Below are 25,756 nucleotides of genomic sequence, written 5' to 3'. Positions count from 1 at the left end.
TTAATGGATACATTTCTGAAGGAGGCATCCCTGGAGAAGTTCCTGGAGTAATGCCTGGAGCATTAGAGAAATTTCTGATGAAATTCCAAGATAAACTTCTAGAAGAATTCCCAGAGGAATTTCTGGAGGAATTCTTGGAGGAATCTCACGGAAGAATCCTTAGAGGAATCCCTGCAGGAATTTCTGGTATATTCTTGGAGGAATTCCTGGTGGAATTTCTAGAAGAACCCGTGAAATAACTCCTGGACGGATTTATAGAGGAATCCCTAAAGTTGAAATTCATGGATTTATTCCTAGAGGAAACCTGAAGGAATTTCCGGAGGAATCCCTTGGAAAAATTCCTATAGAATTTCCTGAAGAATCTCCTGAAAGAATATTGGAAGCAATCTCTAAAGGATTTCCTGCAGAAATTCCTGGAGGAATGCTGTAGGAATTTCCAAAGAAATTCCTGGATCAATTTTGAAGAAATTCCTGTAGGAATTTCTGAAGAAATACCTACGGTAAATCTTGGTGGAATTTCTTGAAAAGCCCCAGGAGACACTGCGGTAGTAATTTCTGAGGAATTCCCAGAGGAATTTCTGAAGGAATTCCTATATGAATTCCTGAAGGACTTTCTGAAGGAATTCCTGGAGTATTTCTGAAGAAACCTCATAAGGAATTCCCGCAAAATTTCTTAGAGAAATTTCTACAAAAATTCTTGAAAGAATCCCTAGAGATATTCTTGGAAAGAACCCTGGAGAAATCTCTGAAACTCTGGAAGAACCTTAGGAGGGATTCCTGGAGGAACTTCCGGACAAGTTTCAGGTGGAATTTCAGGAGGAATTTCTGGACAAATCTTTATAGGAAATCTTGGGTAAATTCCATGGAACTATTCATGGATTAATTCCAGGAGGAGTCCTTTAATCAATTCTTTGAGGAATCGTTCAATGAATTCCCGGAAGAATCTCTAGAGGAATTCTGGAAGGAATCTATGGAGAAATTTCTGAATATATTCATAGAGAAATTCCTAGAGGAATTCTGAAAGGAATTTCTAATGGAGTTCCAGGAGAAATTTCCAGAGGAATTTCTGGAGGACTTACAGGAGCAATTTCAGAAGGAATTTCTGGAAGAATTACTGGAGAAATCATCGGAGGAATTTCTGGAGGAATCCATGAAATAATTCCTGGAGGAATGTGTAGAGGAAACCTCGGAGACTAAATTCCTGGATTAATTCTTGGGGGAAACCCTGTAAGGATTTCTGGAGGAATTCCCGGAACAATTCCTGAAGGAATTGCTGTACGAATTTCCGAAGAAATTCCTGGATCCGTTCCTGAATAAATTACCGAAAGTATTCCTGAAGAAATACCTGGGGTAATTTTTGGTGAAATTCGTGGTAAAACTCCTAGAGGAGTCCCTGGAAAAATGCCTGGATGAAATCCTGGAAGAATCCCAGGAGGAATACCTGGAATAATTCTTGAATAAATTCCAGAAAGAATTTGTGGGGAAATTTTTAAAAGAATCCCTTGAGGATTTCCTGGAGGATTCCTGAAAAAATATTTGAAGGAATTCCTAGAGATATCTCAGAAGGAAATCATTCAGGAATCCCAGGAAGAACTATTGGGATATTTCTTGGATAAACTCCGAGAGGAATTCTTGGGGTAATTTCTAAATGAATCCGTGGAGGATTATCTAGATAAATTCTTGGAGAAATTGCGGTAATAATTTCTGAAGGAATCCTGGATTAATGCCTGGAGGAATCCCTATAGAAATCTCTGGAGGAACTTCTGGAGGAATGCCTGGAGTAACTCCTGGATAAATTCCTGGAGACATGCCTGTATCAATTCCTGGAGGAATCTCTCGAGAAATTCCTTAAGAAATCCCTGGAGGATACCCTGGGGAATTGCCTTGAAAAATCCCTGGAGAAATTCCTGGACTAATGCCTGGAGTAATCTCTGGATACATTTCTAGATGAGTACCTGGTGGAGTTTTCAAAAGAATTCTGGGAGCAATCTAGTGGAGTTTAGAGTTTTTAGGAGAACTCCCGAAGCAATCTCTAGATGAATTGCTGGAGAAATGCTGAGATGAGTCCATGGAGAAACTCCCTGGAGAATTTTCTAAAGAAACTTCTCGAAAAATTCCTAGAGGAATCCTTAGAGAAATTTCTAGAGAAATTCTTGGAAGAATCCCTGGGAAAATTCTTTGAAAAATCCCTGGAGGAATCCCTGAAGCAATTTCTGGAGAGACCTCAGGAGGAATGCCTGGAAAGTTCTGGACAAATTCCTGCAGGAAGTTCTGGATAAATTCCTTGCGGAATCCCAGGAAGAATTCCTGGATTAATCTGTAAAGGATTTTTTGTGGAAATTCCTTGGAACTATCCCTGGAAGAATTTTTGAATGAATTCCTGGAGGAATCTCGAGAGAAGTTCTGGAAGCAGTTAATGGAGGAATTTCTAAAGAAATTCCAAGAGAAATTTCTGAAGAAAATCCAAGAGAAATTTCTAGAGGAATTCCCAGAGGAATTTTTGGAGGAATTCCAGGAGGAATTCCTGAAGGAATTGCGGCAGTAATTTCTAAAGGAATTCCTATGGGAGTTCCTGGATCAATTCCTGGAGGACTTTCTGAAGGGATTCTTGGGGTAATACTTAAGTAACCTCTTGAGGAATTCCTGGAGGCATCCTTAGAGGAATTTCTAGAGAATTACTTGGAAGAATTCCTGGGGGAATTCTTGCAAAAAAAACTGGAGGAATCCCTGAAACAATTTCTGGGAGAACCTCAGGAGGAATTCCTGGACAAATCTCTATAGGAAATCTTGAGGAAAATCCGTGGAACTATTCATGGAAGATCTGCAGAAGGAACCCCTAAATGAATATCTTGAGAATCCCTGACTGAATTCCTGGAAGAATCTCTAGAGGAATTCTGGAAGGAATCCATGGAGAAATTTCTGAAGGAATTCAAGGAGAAATTTTTAGAGGAATTCAGAAAGGAATTTCTGGTGGAGTTCCAGGAGGATTTTCTGGAGGAATTACTGCAGGAATCATCGGTGGAATTCCTGGAGGGATCCATGAAATAAATCCTGGAGGAATGTGTAGAGGAAACCTTAGAGAAGAAATTCCTGGAAGAATTTTCGAAGGAATTCATGGAAGAATTCCTGGATCCAAACTTGAATAAATTCCTGGAGTAATTCCTGAGGAAATACCTGGGGTAATACCTGCAGAAATTCTTGGTAGAACTCTTGCAGAAGTCTCTGGAGAAATGCCTGAATGAAATCCTAGAGGCATGCCAGGAGAAATACCTGGATTAATTCTTGAAAAAAAAAATCCGGGAGGAATTTCCGAAGGAGTTCCTGGAGGAATCTCAAGATTCATTCCTGATGAAATACAAAGTTCGATTTCTGAGGGAATTCCAGAAGGATTTTCTGAAGAATTCTCAGGGGAAATACTGAAGAAACCGCTGAAATTCCTGAGGAAATCCTGAAATCCTGGATTAATTCCTGCGGGAGTTTCTGATGGAATCCCAATAAGAGTTCTTCTAGAAATGTTTAAAATAATCTCGGAATTCGTTTTTGTAAGAATAACAGAAGAAATTTCCGGTGAATCCCTGGAGGAACTCTTGAAGTAATTTCTGAAGAAACCCGATGAGGAATCCCGGAAGCAAGCCCCATTAGGAACTCTTTATGGAATCTCAGGAGAGCTTTCTTAGCGAATACCTGGAAGATTTTTTGTAGGAATATTCCTGGATAAAAAAAATGAAGAAATCAATGGCTGCAGTAATTGTTGAGGGAATACTAGGATCCCTAGTGGAGCGGACATGGTGGGATGGTTAGAACACTTGACTATCACGCCGAGGGATCGAATCCCACTCCCGACAAACTCGCAAAATGTGACTTCTTCCTTCGGAAGGGAAATAAAGCGTGGGCCCCGAGATGAACTAGCCTAGGGCTAAAAATCTCGTTAATACACATAAAAAAAACTAGGATCCCTAAAGGTTTTTTGTACAAATTTTTCAAGCAATTCTTGGAGTGTTTTTTTAAGAATCTCTAAGTAAATTTTTCTAAAAGAATTTCTGGAATACATTCCTGCAGAAATACTTCGAATCATTCCAGATGTAATTATTGGAGTAATCTCTAGTGGAATTTTGGAAGGCATATATGGAGATATCCCTGTAGAAATCTCTGAATACCTGCAAAAATACCTTAAAGGATCTCTGAAGAAATTCCTGAAGGAAACTTCTAAAAAAGCACTGGAACAATTACTGGAGGGACCTCTATAGATATCCCAGGACAAATCCCCGAAAAAATGTCTAGTGGAATCCCTAGATGAATTCTTGATTGAAATTCTGGAAGAAGCCAAGATGGAATCACTGAATTAAGCTATGAAAAAAAAAATCTTGGAGGAATTGTTCGTACTCATATAGTTTACAAAACTATGAACAAATCTGAAACAGTCATTTTGATTACTCAAAACTACAATACTGATTTGCATATTCACTTATCGGGCGCCCATCCCGCTTAAAATTCATCTCAAGTCAGGCCCCCCCTGGGCCCCCTCCAGGAAAAAATCCTAGTTACGCCAATGATCGAAAGCTGTAGAAGAAGCTGAAGTCTTATCTACAACATCGGTTACAGGATGAATGACTTAGGCGTGGCGCAATATTGTCTTGGCATCAGTATCACGACGAAGCATGAAAATGGGAACCTATGGTTGGATCAACAAGCCTACATCGAAGACATCATCGATCGCTTCGTTATGGCAGATACTCATCCAGTAGCAACACCCTCTGATTTTAGCATCAAGTTGGGCAAGTCGATGGCACCGAACTCAACATCTGCAGTTGCAAAAATGAAGTCAATGTCGTATAAAAAATCAATTGGATGTTTGCCGTTTGCCGAAGCAAGCCACGTTGGATAAATGTACGACTCGTGCTGAAAAAATCAACTTTTTGCAACTCGTGACATAAATAACTATAAATGTTCTTTTTTCTTGCCATTAAAAGATTCTTGTTCCCAGCCCATTAATTTGATAACTATCTGAGCATTTGTTCTAATTTATTGTCATACAAGTATGATACATTTCTGAAATAAAATAGAAACAATAATTATCTGGCATCTCTGCACCGCACTTACCCAATCTCCTGTGGTCAATTTCTGGTCCCACCTCAATGTGACTGCCGTGGTTATTACCTCCTCTGCTGTTATTGCTGCCAGCACTGCTGTTATGGTACTGTGACATGATACCAGCCTGCAAGGATGGCAAAGGTGACGCCGAGGACGCCGACAGGGGCGCCACTATTTTGCGCAACCAATTAACTCCACTCTGATCAACCCCATCTCCACCATCGAACGGCCCTCCGTTGGTCAATATATTCATGTTGCTGCGTTGTTATCTCCCCAACTCTCACTTGATCTAGCACTTGATCTACTCCACTCTAGGTACACTGCAGTATCGAATAATTATCGCACTTTAGCGGCGCACCCTCAAATGCGCCTTACATAACCAACCACACTATTTTTTTTTCTAATGATCAATTTCTTTCGTGAGCTTTTTGCTCAACTCTTTTCGCTTTTACTGGTGATTACTATTGATCAATCGAGAGTGACTCAACTGCACCGATCATGATAATCAAGGACTACTTGATTGGAATGGAAATTCACTGCGTATCACTTCCTGGAAATGGAAAACCTCGATCTCGTCACTGATCGTTTCTACCGGCTTCCAACGAATCTACTAGAGACGGTTACCAACTGTTCAGACTAGATCCTTACCGGCCTTATCCGGCGGTAACAACACTCGTGTCCTCGAAAATCCGCCAAAGCAAAATTTCGCGCGCCGACGATCGCGAAAAACCTCGTCCGTGAGATTTCTCGAGCCGTTCGAATTCGAGCCGGAGAGACAATCGACCAACAACGCACGGCGCACCAGAATGGAGAACCGGACCCCGGGGCCAGAACTTGGACAGACGGACGAACCACACAGAAGACACCACGCAAACAATAAAAAACAATAACCGGAGAGCACGTCCGCCGCGCGTTGCTCCGTTGCGCTGCGCCAGTCAGTGGATCGATCGAGATCGAGATCGAACCGTAGATTGCAGGCAGATCCCCGGCACCAAAGAAGATTACCCCCTGGCCGGCCCCAGCTCCGTTGCCAGGCTTCATGTATTTGAATATAATTATTAATTGAAATATTAATAGTTTAGACGCGGTCCGGTTCGGGGCTCGCATTTCGGAAGGAAAACATATCGCGAGCCCCCGCTCACTCACACATCGGTCGGTACACTACGTACTTACTTATTTTAACGTACCCGGAGGATGGTGCTGTGCTTTACATAAATTTGATCTAGGTCTTGATCGCGAGAGGCGCGATCAGTTAGCTCCCGGTGCGGAGGTGTTATGCGGAACACCCCCACGATTTGTTGCTTCCTTCCTGTTTTCCGGTTTTTTTTCTCTTGTTCAAAGTTTACCACTTGGAATCGAATAAATTCGGTATTGCACCAATCAACTGATTCATCCAATCGTGGGCGTTTCTTATCGATTATTGCTCTCACTTTTTGCAATAAAATAATTCTTCATGTTGTGCGAGTTCAATGAAATACTGACCATGCGTAAGCTCTAATCTATATTTTTTATAACAGTCATGGATGGTAAATTGGCCCATATAGCCGAGGCGGTAAACGCACGGGTATTCAGCATGACCATGCTGAGGGTGACGGGTTCGATTCCCGGTCGGTCCAGGATCTTTTCGTAAAGGAAATTTCCTTGACTTCCTTGGGCATAGAGTATCTTCGTGCCTGCCACACGATATACACATGCAAAAATGGTCATTGGCAGAGGAAGCTCTCAGTTAATAACTGAGGAAGTGCTCATAGAACACTAAGCTGAGAAGCAGGCTTTGTCCCAGTGAGGACGTTACGCCAAGAAGAGGAGGATGGTAAATTGATTAACCAAAATAAAGAAGCGGATACATCTGATACTCACAAAACTGTCATATAATGAAGTGCTTCAAATCTATAAGAAAAACTTCATGTGTTTTTGCCAATAGCATTGCATAATCTGCTGGGATCCGTGAAGCTCTTGAAATATCAAATGTCATTTAGAGACACTATAGTGATATTTCGGGTTAGTCAAACTACCTTAGAACTCTGAACTTCAGGTCTACACTCGAAATAGTTACCATATCTGCTATACTGAATAACGTTAGATAATCAACCGCGGTTACTGGGCCAAACCGAAGTCTACTAGATATTATTATGGAAATGTGGGTCATTCCAGATCGTCCAAACTGTTCTATAATGAATTCCTTCAAATCTAAACGAATAATTTCGTGTGTTTTTGCCATAAATAATAGCATTACATAATCTGCTGGGTTTCATGAAGCTCTTGCTATTTTAAATGTCATTTAGAAACACTATAGAGATATCCCGGGTTCGCCAAATTACCTTTGATTATAGATCTTCAGTGTGCAGGAGTACGGTGTGTGGCGGCGAAGAATGAACCACGAGCTCGCTGTACGAAGAACCCAGCATAATGGGTGCTGGCAAAAGTTGGATGGATACGATGGGCAGGGCGCGTTGTGACTTGTGAGAACGCCGGACAACAATCCTGCAAAGCTGGTGTTTGCTAGAGATCCGTATGGTAGGATGGTAGCTGGAAGGGTTGACCATATTCCCATCCAACGATTTGGTCTTGTTGACTTGGGTAGTGCGACCTGTCGCTGAGGAGCGATTGTCAAGATCATCGAGCTTACTCTGCATGTCAGAATGCCATTGAGCTCATGCCTGGTTTAGACTGTTTAATTGAAACGACCATCTAAGTTGCAAACATTTCAAACATGTTCAATCTAATGGAATGACGTGTTTAGACTGATCAAATGACTTGGGTGTTCACTTGCATGCTCTTGAAGGAATCTCAGTTGAAGCAAGTGTTTACATTGTTCAATTCGTGCAGTGCGTAAGCAAACTGAATTGAGTTCAGCTCATTTTGACAGATGACTTGAATTCAACTCACATGAATCGCGGTTCAGACGGAGCAAGTGAGATGATTTCGTTTGACTTGAACGGAAAAGTTCAACTTTCGTTCAAGTCAAGTCAGTTGCTCAACTGAGATGTTTACATGTTCAATGCGCAATCAATTGGGTATTTTCGTTTGACTTGAATCAAGTCACTTGCTTCATGTAAACCACGCGTTATGGAGCGAAATCGGTCAACTCTGTATTCAAACGGCACATGTGAAACGAAGCGGTGTACGCTGCTGTATACGTGATCAACCGAAATTCCACGTCAGCATTGCAGGAATCACCAACAGGGCGTTCACGCACATCCCGAAGGAGAAGAGAAGCAAGCTGGATGACCAAAGCAAGATGTGTTATTTCAGCGGCTACAGATTGTGGGATTTAGAGGAGCGGAAAGTTATCGTTTCACGAAACGTCTTGGTGGAAGAATCGAAACCCAAGTTACCATCTTGTTTCCTAGGAATTTCCTGGAATAGGAATTAGCCGGAAGTTAAATAGAAGAAGAAGCAAGGGCGTCCGAAGAAGTAAATGAAGTGCCAATTTCTCCGTTTTCGCATTGGCTAACCAAGCCGTGTGAATATTACAATGTTTGATTTCTCTGACATTCATGCACGCAACAGAAACACGTGTTTTATGAACAAATTGGGATTTAAATTGTGCAAAAAAGAACGTGTGCTCCGGTGATCAAAACCACGACTCCCAAATTGCTAGACGGGTGCTTCTTTCCTCCATGCTACGGAGCCACTTGGCCATCTCCGTCCCCTGAGAGCATTGGATAGACACACGCGAAAAAAAAACCGCTCTGATAAACGTGAACAAACAAACGCAAATATGAGAACAGGCAAATATACCGTCTACCCCCGTTGGTTTGACCACATCTAATCTGAACACTTTTTAATTTGACCCCCGCTAATCTGCACATCGTTCAAATTAAAAATGGTTCAAACGTCATTCTGGTAATGGAACGGGGTGAAACGGAACGCAGAATCAAAACAAAACATCAAATAAGGCTGCCAGCAGTGTGTTTTTCCGTCGCCTACAGGGTTGCTAGAAGTTCAAACTAAAAATGAACCCCGTTGGTTTGCATGAGGTGTCGTTCTAACCAACGGGGGTAGACGGTACACCGTGAACTGGCACTAGTTCCAGCTGTCAATATGGGCATTCAAGAAAACGTGAAATCTAGTTCACAGTGTACATTTCTTATTGTTGTTATTGTTGCTATGCATAGTTTTCGTTTGTTCTCGTTGCCGTGACTGGGAGTGCACGTTAGTATGGGACAAACATAAAATTCTCGCTCCAGTCGACTTTTTGGATTCCATTTAGGTCCCATATGAAATGTGCAAAATTTCAGCGCAATCGGTGAAACTATAATTTAGCGCAAGCTTTGAACTGTTTTCATAGGATTTACTATGGGAAAAGTTACACTTTTAAACAAAAAATCCCAGAGGTCGCCCCTTGTCTCCTTAATTCAAATCAGTGAAGAGAATTGTCAGACAAAAGAGGCACAAAACAAGCAACAAAGAAGGTGCGACGATTACTCTTTATCCCTACTGGTAACAGATAATGACATTATCTCGAAATTTTTTGTTGCAGACAAAACGGAAGCTGAATTTGTTGCGTACTTTTCAACTCGTGAATAATCAATTATTGCTAACCCTAAGTCGAAACTGTTTGATGATAGAGCTTCACCAGAGCTGCAATGTTTACCGACTCGAAGTTACCGTTCGAAAATCGCAATGCAAGGCTTAAAAATCTCTAAACTCGTGGTGTACGATGTTAATCCCATTATTTTCAAGTTGGGACAAACTTATGTCGCATGGGTTTGTTTGTCGCAACAAATACAGGTTGCGACATTGTCATTATTGTTGCGCGATGGTTGAATTTTGATTCACTGATTCAAATCGATCAACGCTTCTTGTAGATTTATCATTTATGAAACTTTCCTTCGAAGACCGCAAAACGATTGGATGCTTGTGGAAAAAGTTATTTATTACCGATTAGTGATCCAACGAACGGCTTTTTGTTTTGTTTTATTAGCAGCACTGTAGCTGCTGCCTTGGCTGCTGCTGTTTCTGGGGGTGGTGATGCCTCCCGCCATCCCATGCAACAACGGCAGCAGCAGTGCTGCTGTTAAAACAAAACAAAAAGCCGTTCGTTGGATCACTAATCGGTAATAAATCAATAACTTTTTCCACAAGCATCCAATCGTTTTGCGGTTTTCGAAGGAAAGTTTCATTAATGATTTTTCTACATGAAGCGTTGATCGATTTGAATTAAAAAGACAAAGGGCGACCTCTGGGATTTTTTGTTTGAAAGTGTAACTTTCCCCATAGTAAATCCTATGCAAACTTTGAACCGCTTGCGCTAAATTATAGTTCCACCGATTGCGCTGAAATTTTGTACAGTTCATATGGGACCTGAATGGAATCCAAAAAGTCGACTGGAGCGAGGATTTATTTTTTCCATACAAGCGTGTCCCATATTAGTGCACGTATATCGGAACGGATTTTTTTTGCGTGGCAGTGGTCGAAGCTTGCAACAATTTCAAAAAGAATTTCTCTTTCGTATAGGAGTGCTAAGGCCAATTGTACACAGGGTCAAATATTTGACAAGAAAGAACTCAAGAAACATAATCAGTTTGACACTAACGAAAATTCGATCGAGTCAAACAAGATGTTTGAGCATTGGTTTCTTTTTGGACAAATATTTGACCTTGTGTACTAACAGCTTAAATGAAACACGTCTTCTTGCTTCGGTGGTAAAATATAAGTGACAAATTTATTGACTAATAATACTCAGCTTACTCTGATGGTAACATCGTAACATAGCATATTTAGCCTACTGTGTACATCTCTCCTCCGTTTTATTACAATTTTAAGTTAATGTGAAATTGCATGGACTAGAAATACAGCTAATTCAGGCCAAACATTTCAATAGGTCCTATCTGCATTTGAGAGGCTCTCTATGTTCACTTTCTCTTTCAATTATTGCAATGTAATGGTACACTTTTTAACTATTTTTGCAGTACAATTCAAAAGACGATTGTTTTGATCATCGTTCAATGCAAGGAGACAATCATAATACAAATAAACAGCTGAGATATTAACGAAAGAGAGGGCAACCAAAGAGAGCCTCTCTTCTGCAGATTGGACCTTTAGACATGTTTGGCCTGAATTAGCAGAAGAAAATCGATTAAATTTGAATATTAGAATATACAATTTCCGTGCTCGTATTATAACATCCTCTCTATCAAAGTGATAACTTCTCTTCTGGAAAGAATGGCTAAAAATTAAATATTAAAAGACAATACAATCCTGTGAGATAATACTACAAAGTAATACTTATTGCTTCTTTTTTCTATCGAAGGATGAAAACGTCTACAATTTGATCATGTGTTCGCAATGATGGCCTTAATCGGTTGATGCACGTTTTGGGTTTCACCTGTGATTCCCATAGACATTTCATATTTCTGTTTATTCATTAGATTGAGTCAGCGGTCCATTCTGCCATATCTCTACGACCTCTAGTATGCTAGTCAATTCAAACTTCTGTAGAGTGCAGCACTAGATTACATCAAGAATTCATTTTTTTTAGTCATAATTAAATATTTGGTTCCAAAATTAGTAGGTTGATCAATTCGCAACAATCACAGTTTTCGGGCTGGATATTCAAGTGCAAATGGTTATCTATTTTTGTTTTATTTGTGAAGTACATATAGTGTTCCTGCAGCAATTCAATGCACGTAAACAGTCGTTTCATAGTGGTATACAGTGTTCGATCATCGCATCATTTAACTACTAATGCACATTACTATCTACATCTCGATATTGAAGGAGCCATCGACATAGCAGTAGTTTTTTTTATTTTTTTTTATTCATCAAGTCTATGTGATCACTGAGATTTGTTCTCTTGGAAATTCCAGAAAACGCAATCGATTTGTTAATAAAATCTTTTCAGCCGTGTGAAGAATTAGCTTTAAGTTAATTCACGAAAATAAATAAAATCATCCTAGCCCAGACCGTTGTTTTAAATCTATTTCAGCCTTGGAAAATTGTCTGTGGCAGAAAAGTTAAAAATTTCAATTATTTCATCATTTTCCAATCTACGTTGTCCGTTAGCGCCGGTGTGTTAATTGTTTGAATTTCATCAAGTGAGCAGTTTTTCCTTTCCTACTTTTAGTACCGAATTCAATATGCGAATGTCGCCATGACAACTAACGAAAATTTCCAAACAATTCATCTCCACTTTTGCAGCATGTAGGTATATGAAATACATAATATTTATTCTTATACATTTGGTCTTTTGACTTGTGTTTCTTTGCGGACTAGAATTCAGCATGCTCTTCGCTTACGTACCAGATGTACGGACCGGAATTCTTGGTTCCCTTCGTTATTCTGGGTTTTATGTGCGGACTAGAATTCATCATTTCCTTCGTTATCCTGGGTTTCAATTGCGGACTGGAATTCTACATTCTCTACGCTAGAGTACCAGGTGTACGGGCTGGAATTTTCGATTCCCTTCGTTATCCTGGGTTATGGTTTGCGGACTGGAAATCAACATTCACTTCAAGTTCACGGACAAGGAATCAAATTCTGTCCGTCTTCCTGGACGCAAGCCTGGGCGTGACAATCAACACACTTGCTTGGATATTTGGAGTGATGGATGTTCACAAGGACATTTTAGCTTACGTGAAATAATAATTACAGTAGATTTTTTCCTTCCACACTTATTGTGATGACCGCATCTTACAGTAAGCTTCGTCCTTGGCTTCGTCAGACTTCACAGGAACTCTTTGGTTTCAGATGCTTCACAGCTATTTTGTCCTGGTCGAAATCCAAAAATCATCCTCGTCTGCCAATGTATGTAGGAGTGCTAAATGAAACACGTCTTCTTGCTTCAGTGGTAAAATATAAGTGACAGATTTATTGAATAATAATAATCAGCTTACTCTGATGGTAACATAGCATATTTAGCCTACTACATCTCGCTCTGACATTTATGCACATTGCACACAACAGAGACGTGTTGATGTTCCATTCGAATTCCATCCGAAGAAGATTTGGATTGTAAAAGGGAACAAACCATGTGCATTAGTTGAATCAAGTTTGCCTTCAGGGGATGGAGATATGCAAGTGGCTTCGTAGCTTGGAGAAAAGAAGCACCCATCTATCGAATTGGGAGCCGTGGGTTCAATTCGCACCGGAGCACTTGGATTTCTTTTCTCAATTTGTTAATCAAACACGTGTTTCTGTTGCATGCATGAATATGATAGCAATCAAACGTTGTAAGAATATGAAGTTTTAAAATTGCTGAAATGCTGTGTGAGCAGTGTACGCAGAATGTGGCACCGCAAGCGAAAAATAGGCAACAAAGAAGGCACGGCAACAACGCTTTGTTTTTTCGTTAGCAGATAATGACAAAATCGCTTCCGACTTTGTTCACAACAAAAACGGTAGGAATATTTGTCTCGTTCTATTCACATCGTGATTTTCGCATTGTTTTACAACTGAAACTCGACTCTGAGGTTTGCAAGAGTCTTAATTCGTCCAAATGTTTATGAATTCAATGATGTGGGTTGAAAATTTCAGCAGAAAAACCGGAATATCGGCACACGCACGGCAAGCGATGTTTGTTTTATTGCTCTCATCGCCTGACATGCGTTTGTTGCGGAGCGGCTTTGTTACCGACATGCACCGCTTAGGACAAAGCGTTTGTTTTTCGGCGTGATCCGTTTTTTCATACCCTGTGTGTGAGGATTAAATCGAGGAAGCGAAAGAATCCTAGCAGTACGACAGACTGACAGGAGGCGGAAGCAGCCCGAAAAGTTTTCCGACTATCACCTGTATGAAGCGTATGCATTGAATGCCGAAAGCTACATCCAGAATCTCCCGGAAATCATCGGTGGAACGAAGAACCAAGAGACGAATGGCGGTTAACGACGAACTCAAATCACTGAAAAAGAATGGAAATACGGTGAGCAGATACAAAGCGCGGCTAGTTGCAAAGAGATGTACCCAATGGTACGAATTGAACTACCAATAAACCAACGCTATGGGTGTTCGGATGAGCACATATCGAACGTTGCTATCTGTTGCTCTCCAGCGGAAATTGCATCTAAACCAAATGGATATAAAAACGGCGTTTTCTTGAACGGGGACCTGTAGGAAACGGTTTTGTTGAAGCAACCGCTAGGATTTGAGAGGGAGAAAAAAGTCTACTAACTCAACAAATCGCTGTACGGATTGAAACTGGCACCTCGGAGCTGGAATGAGCGGTTCCACAAGTTTATGGTGAAGCTGGAAATCACGATAGGTGTGTCTACACGTCTAAGTATGTGGAAAATATTCAACTCTACAGCAGCGTCCTCTATGTAGACGATATCATTCTGGCGTCCAACTCTTTGGCTGCAGAATTCGATATGGTTGATCTTCAAGAACTAAACCATTTTCTGGGCCTGCGCATAAAACACAATAGGATGTAAGGAACGTTAAGCATCAATCAAACTGTGCTTTATCTCTTGTAGCGTTTCGACATGGAGTTGTGCGAATAGGTTTCTACCCCACTGGAACCAATCACTAAGCTGATGCAACTACAAGATGGTCAGTAGTAACAATGAAAGTGTCGCTATCGTGAACTAACGGGTTGCCTTACGTACCTCATGCTGTCATCTCGTCCGGATATATGTGCGGCAGTGAATCTCCTCAGCCGCTTGGGGATGCAGATTGGGGCAGCGATGTAAACAATAGGAGATCCACATAGAGCTTTTGTTTCGCGATATTCGGCAGTACTGTTACCTGGGTTGCGCGCAAGCAGTCACCGGTATCGTTATCCTCAACCAGGGCGGAATACGTGTCACTGAGTCTAGCGGCATGTGAAGCAGTTTGCCAACGTAATCTTGCTACGGAATTCGGAGTGGACCCGGAAGCGCCTGTAGTCATCTGAGGACAACCAGTCCTGTATCCAAATAGCCAAGGAACCAAGGCACAAAAACGGCTCAAGCACATCGATATTCGATATAACTTTGCAGTATATTCCAACCGGAAATTAAGTAGTCGATCGACTCATAAAAAGGCTACCGATGGATGTATTCAAGAATCATCGGCATTCGCTAGGTTTGATAGGGGGTGATGAGAAGCAAACCTTGGGTGAAATAGTTAGTAGGTTTTGACAAATGTTACTAGACTATAAAAACCCTTCCAACCCACGTATCGTCCTATTTTGCTTATGTTGCTTATCTTTTGACAGATACACGTATTTCGACAACCACTTGTAATCTTCCTCAGTGTCAGTTATCCGAGGATTTAGGGAGGCGCTCCGCCGTGAGCGAAACTTACTCGGTTGAAACGGTGACAAGCTGGTAGCGGTACTCTCGCGTGCGTACTATGCAACCATGCCAAGTCCAGTCCACCATAGAAATAGGAGACCACCAGTTAACTGGTTTTCTTAAGCGGGTTTGCTCCGTGCCTGCCTACGGACCACGGGCTAGGCGTCAGGTACAGCGTGCACGATCTGCGGAAGAGCGAAACGAATGACGGGTGGTATTCGGCGCTGTGAAAGCCGCGATGAAGATGGCTCCTACAGAGCAAACTCCAAAACTCCAGAGACGTCGAAGGGGATCATCGAGGGGCTTTTTCCGCGTCATGATCTTAGTCCTTGGCTTCCTTTAGTCCTGTCCATAAACTACGTAGACTTTTACGGGGGTGGGGGGGGGGGTCTGACCAAAGTCTACGCTCCATACAAATTTTGAAAATTTTGTATGAACAAAAGTCTACGAGTGGCGAGGGAGAGGGGTCTGAGATGGACAGCGCCTTTTGTAGGACAGCCGGGGACTGGGGCTGGCGACGAAGAGAGGGTCACCAATGTGGAACTTGCGGGGATAGAAAAGTCCCTTTGCGTAGGTAAGGCCCCAAATCTGGACGGAGTTCGAAACCTGGCCTTAAACGTAGCTATTGCAGAGGCTCCCGAGTAGTTCAGGTCTGCTATGCAGAAATGCCTGGACGAGGAACTTTTCCCAGAAACTTGGAAGAGGCAGAGCTTGGTCGAGCAACCATTTCGGCTTCCGGAAAGGAGGTCAACCGTAGACGTCATCTTGTCGGTTACAAAGACCGCCAAGATAGCGCTCCAGCGTATGAGGAGGTGTATTCGCTACTGTGCAGTAGTGACTCTGAACTGTACAAGATTCTCGGAAGTTACTTCCAGAATCGAGTACTAGTTTACGACGCAGAGGGGAGTCGAAAGTGCTTTCACATAAACTTATAAGTTTCGCAAGGTTCCATCCACGTTGATTCAGGTTGATTCCATCCCGGGTCCGGTATTATGGCATATCATGTACGACGAGACGATGAGGTTAAAGTTCCCGGTGGGAGTGTTGATCGCCGGCTTCGCTGATCACATTACGCTGGAGGTCTACGATGAATCAATCTAAAAAGTGGAATTAACTGTAGCCCAATGAATCACAGATGTGGCGAAGTGAAACTGAATTGGCTCACCACAAAACGTAGGTGGTAGTTGTCGGATTGCACTATCACTTCAAAGCGCTCCGTCAACTACTTGGGGGTGATGATCGACGATAAGCTTACCATCGGTAGCCGTTGATTATGTCTGCAAGAGCACCTCCAAAGCTATAGCACATGATTGCACCATATGGTGGTGTTGTGATCGGAGGAGCCAGAATTTTCAGACTAAGTCTTCATCGAACAGTACGTCGGTGTTAGCCTCCACGAGCACTCCACACATGTCGGCTTATGGAATCTCGAGGTCAGCCATGCACCGAGGTTATCGTTGAGTCTTGCATACTCAACGCTGTATCGAATAGCCAGTACCCATTGCCAACCCACCAGTCTGGGTATACTTCGGATAACTTTCAGTTTAACAGACTCTACTGCTACCGCAGTTCTATGAGATTGTCATGGTCCTACTTAAAGTCTCAACAAGGCCTTCATTGCACAATGGTTTATTTTCCCATTTTCACGCTCTTAATTATTAGCTCGTAGGATTGAGGAGATAGAGCAATGGTGTCTTCGGCAAAGTTGACGGGAATGACCAGCGCCATCTTTTGACAGTTAGAGTTTTCGGATCAATCCCCCTAAAAGTGAGATACAGAATTAATTTTTTTGAATTGTTGAGATAGAAGGTTGACGTCTTCAGCAAAGTTGTAGCATTTTTGATTCCAAACAACTTTCCTGAAGACGTCAATGTTGTAATTTTTACTCCAATGGAGATAGAGGCCTGTGTTTGAAAGTTAACCCCAAAAACACGTTTTTGAAGTAAAACATATATTTTTAGAATTTTTAGACCCATACAATGTTCTGCAAAGTTGCATGAATCAATAAAATACGCAACTTTGCCGAAGACATCAAAGCTGTAAGAATTAAGTGAAGCGAGTTATAGATGAATTTATAATTTTTTTCATCCACTTTTAGGGATAAATATCTTTCTTAGGGGCAAAAAGGTGCAGCTAAGGATACCCTTATCAGAAAATGCATCTATAGAGCTTTCAAATAAGGGTCAGTTTGTCCGTCCACGATCGTCTACTGAGGAGATATGGCCATAATAAAAAATCTTACTACGATTTAATTGCAATCAAATCTACGTTGACAGAAAAATTCATGGCTACTATGATGAAATATAAATTAAACCAACTTTCGTCTTATCTTAATAAAAGTTCATTGTGTTGACTTTCTTCATATAAAATTTCAAATTGCTTTTCAGAAGAACTCTGTTGGCTCTGTGAGAGTGTGTTAAACCCCGATAAATCCTAATATTTTATTCAATGAATGGGATTTGTACTAAATAGTGGAAATCTTATAAAAAGGCAGTGGAAAACGTTTTTTTAGAAAAAAAAATGGCATTGAAAACATTCAGGACTGTTGCGCAAATTCGCTTAGAGAAGGCTATATATTATTTGATCATAGTAGCCATGAACTTTTCTGTCAACGTAGATTTGAATGCAGTTAAATCGTAGAAAATACATTTTTTATTATGGCCATATCTCCTTAGTAGACGATCGTGGACGGACAAACTAACACTTATTTGAAAGCTCTATAGATGTACTTTCTGAAAAGGATATCCTCAGCTGCACCTTTTTGCCCCTAAGAAAGATATTTATCCCTAAAAGTGGATGAAAAAAATCATAAATTCATCTATAACTCGTCTCACTTAATTCTTACAGCTTTGATGTCTTCGGCAAAGTTGCGTATTTTATTGATTCATACAACTTTGCAGAACATTGTATGGGTCTAAAAATTCTAAAAATATATGTTTTACTTAAAAAACGTGTTTTTGGGGTTAACTTTCAAACACAGGCCTCTATCTCCATTGGAGTAAAAATTACAACATTGACGTCTTCAGGAAAGTTTTTTGGAATCAAAAATGCTACAACTTTGCCGAAGACGTCAACCCTCTATCTCAACAATTCAAAAAAATTAATTCTGTATTTCACTTTTAGGGGGATTGATCCGAAAACTCTAACTGTCAAAAGATGGCGCTGGTCATTCCCGTCAACTTTGCCGAAGACACTATTGCTCTATCTCCTCAATCCTACGAGCTAATAATTAAGAGCGTGAAAATGGGAAAATAAACCATTGTGCATTGCTAATGTTCGACGTTGAGGACACAAAGTCAACAATGGAGTCCAACAGCCACCTCCTGGGCGGATCTCTGATCTGCCTTCGCGCATATTTACCTCATCCTGCATCTGCTCTCCTTTAAGGAGACCTAGGTGTCCCCCTTCTTGCGAAGGGCTTAACCTCATCCCTACCGCAACTAACTTATATTGAATTGATTTTATTTATGCTCATTTTGGAATCCCACGAGTAGTACGAGATAAAAGGTCCTCCATGTCAGAGACCTACACTCCCGATCAAAAGTTTGGGGTTTTTGTTATCGGAGGAATCCTAATTGCTTTTGTACTTCTTAACGTTCTTTGAAAGACTAACTTGATATCTCTGAAGACTTGACGTACTGCTATTTTAAAGCTTATTTTTCTGTTCTAACGACTCATTGCTACATTCTATCCTTCTCAACAGGTGGGAACACAACTTCGGACATTTTGGTTCAGAGGATGTGGATAGACGAACTTGGTTGGAATACCGGGTCATCGGCTATCGTCCAAATCGCCTTGAAGCTACAGAAAGGTGGCGCGTGGACTCGAGAAATGGCTTGTTCAGGCGAAAATCTAGAGGTGGTCAAACGGTTGGGAGTGGGCTACGCAGGGCACACCGGTGGCCTGCGGTCGAACTCGACCCTTCTAATGAACAAGCGAACAAGTGGAAGCGTGGATAACATGCTGGTAGCTTCACTGTCGTGGCGTCAGCCTACTGGGTTGGATCTGAGCCCGTGGATAGATATAGGTCCCCAGCTGATGGAGACCTCATCAGGCTACGCAAGGCTACAACCCTACGACGCAACTTCAAGGATGCGATGTGTACTATCCCATCCCTTCTAGGTGGTGCCACACAGTGGTCCAGATTTGAAAATACCTGGCAAAAATTGCCAAACCATAGTAGTCCGCTAGTTTTAGCCTATATGAATGTATTGCAACATGATTTAGCGCTCAAATTCATTTTAAAGCCATTTTAATTTTTTGACTATTTCTTCGAACAAAATCCGAACAAAATTGATGTTTTTCATACAATTTTACTTACATATCATCATGGCGCTATTGTTTTGGCAGCTCTTGGCAGTTGCATTTTTCTTTAACCGATTCTGGATACATAAATGAGCATTTGAACGGAATCTCCCCGCGGGGATTAGCGGAGAGCGATTTGTAAGACACTTTGAATTCGAACAGTAAGAATTTTTTTTGTACTAATAACATGTAAAGTCAATTTTGAAGCCAAAAGTGTTATTTTGATCTATTGCTCCATTGCAGATGTCTGATATACACAAGAACTTACACATAAACTTTTGAAAGCAATTGTATTACTTATATCAGTAGACTTTTGTCAAATATACTATATTACACAATATAGGTCACTCTTTCGATTTTTTGGCGACTCCTTTTTAGTGAATGTGTCGCCACCAAGCGTCAGAAGAGGTACTACTACACACTAAACGCATGCGCTATCCGAATGACGTTTATTCGTCGAGATGTAATTGCATGGTAGGGATGTGCACTTCTTTTTAAATAATCGATTAAACAATCATCGATTTTTTCAACTACTCAAATTAGAACTTATTTTATTCTTTCTTCTTCAGCATTTTCTGTCGTGATGGTCTTGTTTTTCACAACAAAACAAGCTTGTTCACCGATGTTTACGTTCATCCTCAATATTCTCAGCTACCAGCTGATTATGTTTTCATTACAAAATCGGCTAGTTAAATTTCGTCGCCAAAGTCTGATTATTCGTGAAAAATACAATACTGGCGTTCGATTTGAATATGTCCTATCATCATAGGAATCACAGCAAACATACGACCTATTCAAATCGAACGCCAGAATAGTTCAGCTGAAAATTTTATTTCGATTATTTTCGTTCTTCCGAACTAAACTGTGAGTTAATTCGAATACTGATCGTATTATTCCGGACAACTCAAAGAAAATTTTCCCGACTGGAACAGGAATAGCCCCTGCTAGAATAAAATCGGATGTTATAAGAAATGTAACATTGAATAGTTAATTTTACGGACCGATTTTATTAATACAATTTTGACAGGAGCAGGCCTCCTAAAATGGCTCATTGCATGATAAACAGCTTTAATTCAACGCTTTATGAGATGCAATTCTTGTGGATTTAGCACTAAATTGGTGTCGGAAGTAATTTTATTGACTTCCGTTGCCTTTTCTATGCATTGACCATAATGTCGGAAGTAGTGCGCTGTATACTGCCGTGATTCTGCAAAGTGACATAAGCGCCATTCAAAATGTCGATATTTTTTGGTACCGTAAACCGGGGTCAAATTGATCTGCGGGGTGAAATTGATCATTCGGCTTCAACATTGTTATTCCATACTAGGAACTCTTAAGCGTCGTAATGATATTAAACTTTTTACGTTATCTGGTCCGTAGATGTCTAGAGATGAGTGCAGACTTTTGTAGTTTTAGAAAAAAGTTAGTTTTGCCATAATTTTTCAGGAATTTGCAATGTATTACTCATTTAGCTGAAATCATGGCTACTGAACAATCGATTGCTAATAGGACTTCCCGTAAATTCTCTGTTTTAACATTTTTGTGGAGCCTTGGTTGGAAAGTTATGTAGCTAATAAGAACATAAAATAGTTAAAAAAAAGTTCATTTTATGTTGAAATAGTCATTTATTGTGACAGAAATCCCTTATTTAAAATGAAATTGCCTACCTTTAGGCGTGTGAGCGGAAATTTCAAAATTAAATTTTGCGTTTAAAGTATTAAATTCACTAGTTGTAAGATTGTAAACGCGATATCCGTTTTAAGAAAAGCAAAATTAAGCGGAGAAGGAAATTTTTCTTTCAAACCGATGCTTAATTGTATACTGATCAATTTCACCCCAAAGTGGCATTTCCATTTTTTTGATATTTGGCGTTATTTAACTTAAAGTTTAAATTTGTTGAACAAAATTCTGTCACGTGGTTCCATGGAGATCCACTGGGTACTGATTTTACAGAAATTATTTTGGCAATATTTGGAATTCCACTAATGTTATCCGCAAAAGTTGTTTTAAAGTGATCAATTTGACCCCGGATTACGGTATATTATTTATAATATCTGGTGTAAAAATAACACTGTGGTATGCCTGCTGTATTAGAATGCAAGATCTAGTCGTTATCTATCATCTATGGAAAGAAACTTAGAGGATGAGCAAGAGTTTCATGCATAATAACCCAAAAATGGACCAAAACTATCAATGTCGCTTACGTCACTTTGCAGAATTACGGCAGTATAGTTAATCTGATGCTCTATACAGCGCACTACTTCCGACATTATGTTTAGCGCATAGGAAAGGCAGCGGAAGCCAATGAAGTTACTTCCGACACCAATTTGGTGCTAAATCCACAATATCCGGTCCTGGAGCTCATTTTTCGTAAACACGGCACCGCTGAAACGTTGAAATATTAAGCTCGTGTATCGGTGCATAAGCCTGTGCTGTCTTGCTTTCTGCCACAAGAAATTTGACGTTCATTGTGTCCTCCGTCTTTAAATTTCCCGCAGGAATGAGGTAAACAGCACAAAATGGTGCACAGGCTAATTATCCATGTTCCAGTTATTTTTCCCTTCTTCAAAATATTAGTAAAGTGTATCGCACCTTCACGGGGTGTCCTCAGGTTACTGTTGAATAAGAATTCTGACGGACTTTAAGTATGGGCTTTTTGACGTAGTTGCCGTTTTTGTAATCGAGTCTTATACAATCAAGCTTGACCTCAACATAGATTTTCTGTGTTCGATCTCACGAAATATGTTGATAAAAATAACCCGAAATTCTCCAAGGACCCGAAGTCTACGAGTTACTTCCAAATTATATGAATTATATTTTATAATCTTATTTTTGTAGTATGACTTGGAATGACTGTAGACTCGTATGACTACGATTAAATTGAGGAGCTCTTGCTTATGAACATCAAGAATGATGATATTAAAAGCCATTATCAAAGGAAAATAGCAACCACCAGGGCAAAATATAAGTTAATTTTGAGGGTGAAAAATTAAAATTTTGATGTCAAACGGTTTCGGTGACGTCACAATGAGGAAGCATTCAAAATCTTATAAAGATGTATTCGTATATGACATCTACTGAAATATTATTTTGTTTGCGTATATTGTAAATCGATTATTTATTATTAGATTATTTGGGATCAAAAAACTTGGACACCCCTAACATCATTTTCGAGAAATGCCGCATTACACGGTAAACTAAAATTGATCAAAACGCAATTATTGACATTTTCTGACAACAGGTGGTGCTGTTATCATTCGCCAACGGTGTCCCCATGTCGTTGTATGCGAAAACGCGAAGTGACCTATATTGTTAATATAGTATACAGTCGGAACCCGCTCGTTGAGCCACAACCTCCACCCAACCAGCGAATTCGATTCGCTAGTTGGGTGAAGTGACAGCAGCACAAGGGGCGTGCGCATTGTTTTTTTAAAATCATGTTTAGGTTGGAATCAAAAAAGAAATGTTTTCAATTTGTTTTACATTTAGAGCAAAACTGATACGTTTTGCAAGATACATATATGGCCAATGCGAGAAATAATTATTTTCACCCATTTTTAGTCGGTGAAGTGAAAATATAGATGTTTATGAAACCACCCGGACCAAAAGCAAGCACAAAACGCTTTCAATGATCGACAAAATAAAGATTGCCGATGTTTTGCATTTGCTACGAAGTAATTGTATATATATATATATATATATATATATATATATATATATATATATATTTTACGAAATATGAAATAGAAATTCTTTTCGATTATCAGTAAAGTTTAAAAAACCAAAAACTCATTAGCTCGCCCCTCGGAATTACAGATTGGTTGTCATTTTCAGTTTGACATTGAATTATGACATCCAGGTACTTTTTAGTTGGCTGACAGCTCAACTAACGGGGCCCCAACTAAAAAGCCACCCAACTATTAAGCCCCCAACCAGCGGGTCATGACTGTATTTGCTTTTGTAGTGGTTGAACTTGCTTGTGTTCTTTATAAAAAAATCAGCACTTTTTCCACAGCAGCTATTCGGTGCTGTAACAAGATACAAAATCAATATTTCCAAATTTTTTAAATGCCAGTTAGTGCTCCTGGAATTCTGGATGAATGCTCAATATACTGTATCCCATATAAGACATGTTCAAAAATTGAGTTTCTGACAGCTTTTCTCAAAATTGGACCTCCGTGTGCCAGAGACATGTAAGGCCTGGCAGCATTGGAAACGGTAAGGTGTCGGGCTGCAGTTCTACCTCCTTCATTGGGTGTTGGTGGTCCCTAAACCAACACTACCTGAATCACTCGCTCAGATGCCTTATCAGCAGATGTCCTCCACATTGCTTAGAGAAGAATAAAAACCTTTCCTCACTACTCGGTTGCTCTAAAAGCACTCAGAAGCACATTTTGAACTCAATTAAATGTATTTGTAATTGTTTCACATTCTTTATCGCTTGAGATTGCTTCTATTCACACCATCCATTCACCCACAAATTCTTAACTAAGAGTTCCATATTAAATTAAACCCTCACACTACGCTAGTAGCTAGCTGCGCGTACCCAAGAAGCAAATGTGCAAAGGAGTGTAATTTTAATGTTATTTGTAATTAATAGCATACGGATTACCAATTAAGGAACCGGTAATCTTCGAAATCGCTCCGAAATTGATTTTTCCTCTTCCGATTCCACTCTGCATACACATACCTATGTGGAATGGAGCCAGCCAGCCAGGCAAGGTGGTGAATCACCTGAAGCTGTGAAGTGGAGGCTGTGTGCATGAACCCCGGCGATGAAGCGCGAATCGTTCGGGGTGTTTTAGGGGTGCTACATACTGATCACTACCTACTCTATGGAATTCTTACGGACGGAATGATGGTGGTGTGGTAGGTAATGCTGCGAATCAAACATCAATCGCTTCTGCCATTCGGTCGGTGCGAGCCCCCGAAAATCTCCAAGCCGGTTCGAGTTGCTTGTGTGCGATGGAAGCCGCTCGCTTTGAATAATTCCGCGCGATCTCTATTATGATCTAATTTTTTCGCTTCTTCTCCCTGGTGTATTCTTTGGGATTTCGCTAGCTAATGTTCCGAAAGAGGAAGAATCTATTTGTTCTTGATGTGGGAAAACGATTTGCATCCGGGAGGTTTTCGGTATTGAGGTAGGTAATTATTTATTGACTTTAAACTTTTTCGTGCTGCAACGAAATAGAAATCTGTTCTCGATACGATTTTAACAAATATAATAAAGATAAAAATTCAATCATCCGGCAATGATCCGCAGAGTTAAGCCACAAACTGACCGACTACGTAGGTTAGCACCGACCGTCGGCATTCCGTTCCGGAGATTGAATTACCAGAAAATATTGAATGAATCGACGACGATCGACGACGAACAAGACAACCTTGCCGCTTGAACGATCCATTCACAAACTCGCACCAGCAGCAAACGGATCGCGTCGCCGTCGACCCCAAAGGCAGAAAGAAGGGAATCCGAGACTCAGATCAACCTCTGCGGACACGTTTTCTGAATGGATTAACTCGTCTTCTTCTAGGCAAGTCAGTCAGTCGGTGGTGATTAGCGTTATGTGTGTGGAGATCCAATTCAGCTGCCCCCAAGTCGATCTCTGATTGATGAATCTCCACGTCGTCGTCGTCGTCGGACATCTCATCTCGCACGTCCTCGTCTCAAATGCGCGCGGTAAACCGTATACTTATCGTTTCCAAAACCGTATTTTATTGAGCATTCATTTAATATTCATTCATTCCGAACGACGTGCGGTTCCCTCTCCTCTTGGATTGTGTTATTCGCTTTTCGGGATAACTATCATTAGATGCGGGGACTTCGGGGGGACCGTCGTTCGGTGGAAATGTCTAGTGGAGATCCGTCTGAATGGGGGACCTTACTACTGAAGACCGCCATTGACGTAGTTAGAAAATGTTTCTGGAAGGGACGTTCAGATGAGCCAGTCCATTTGTTACTAACAGCATATTTATATTTGAAGATAAGACGCATTCTTTTAGAATGTTTCCTAAAACTCCTTCCTATATAATTTCTTTAATATCTTCACCAAAATTCCTCCGGGAATTTTCCTTACTTTCTTTGAAATTCACGCAGGATTGTTAAAAAAAATTATGGGGCAATTTTAGAAAAATTCAAGGAG

The 25,756-nt window shown here is 40.6% G+C and overlaps 1 protein-coding gene across 1 annotated transcript in view; it reads right to left on the bottom strand.

The window, feature by feature from the left end:
• LOC109427523 (homeobox protein B-H1) overlaps positions 1-5,680 on the bottom strand; it is a 202,926-nt gene extending 197,246 nt beyond the window's left edge. Inside the window, exon 1 of the mRNA XM_062844603.1 lies at positions 5,101-5,680. Within this exon, the coding sequence (XP_062700587.1) occupies positions 5,101-5,344 (244 nt within the window). The 5' untranslated portion in view covers positions 5,345-5,680. The remainder of the gene's footprint in view (positions 1-5,100) is intronic.
• Positions 5,681-25,756: the final 20,076 nt, after the last annotated feature.

Source organism: Aedes albopictus, chromosome 1 (genome assembly GCF_035046485.1).
Source record: "Aedes albopictus strain Foshan chromosome 1, AalbF5, whole genome shotgun sequence".
Taxonomy (NCBI): domain Eukaryota; kingdom Metazoa; phylum Arthropoda; class Insecta; order Diptera; family Culicidae; genus Aedes; species Aedes albopictus.
Note: the sequence above shows the minus strand (reverse complement) of the source record. Positions and strands in the feature narration are given on the sequence as shown.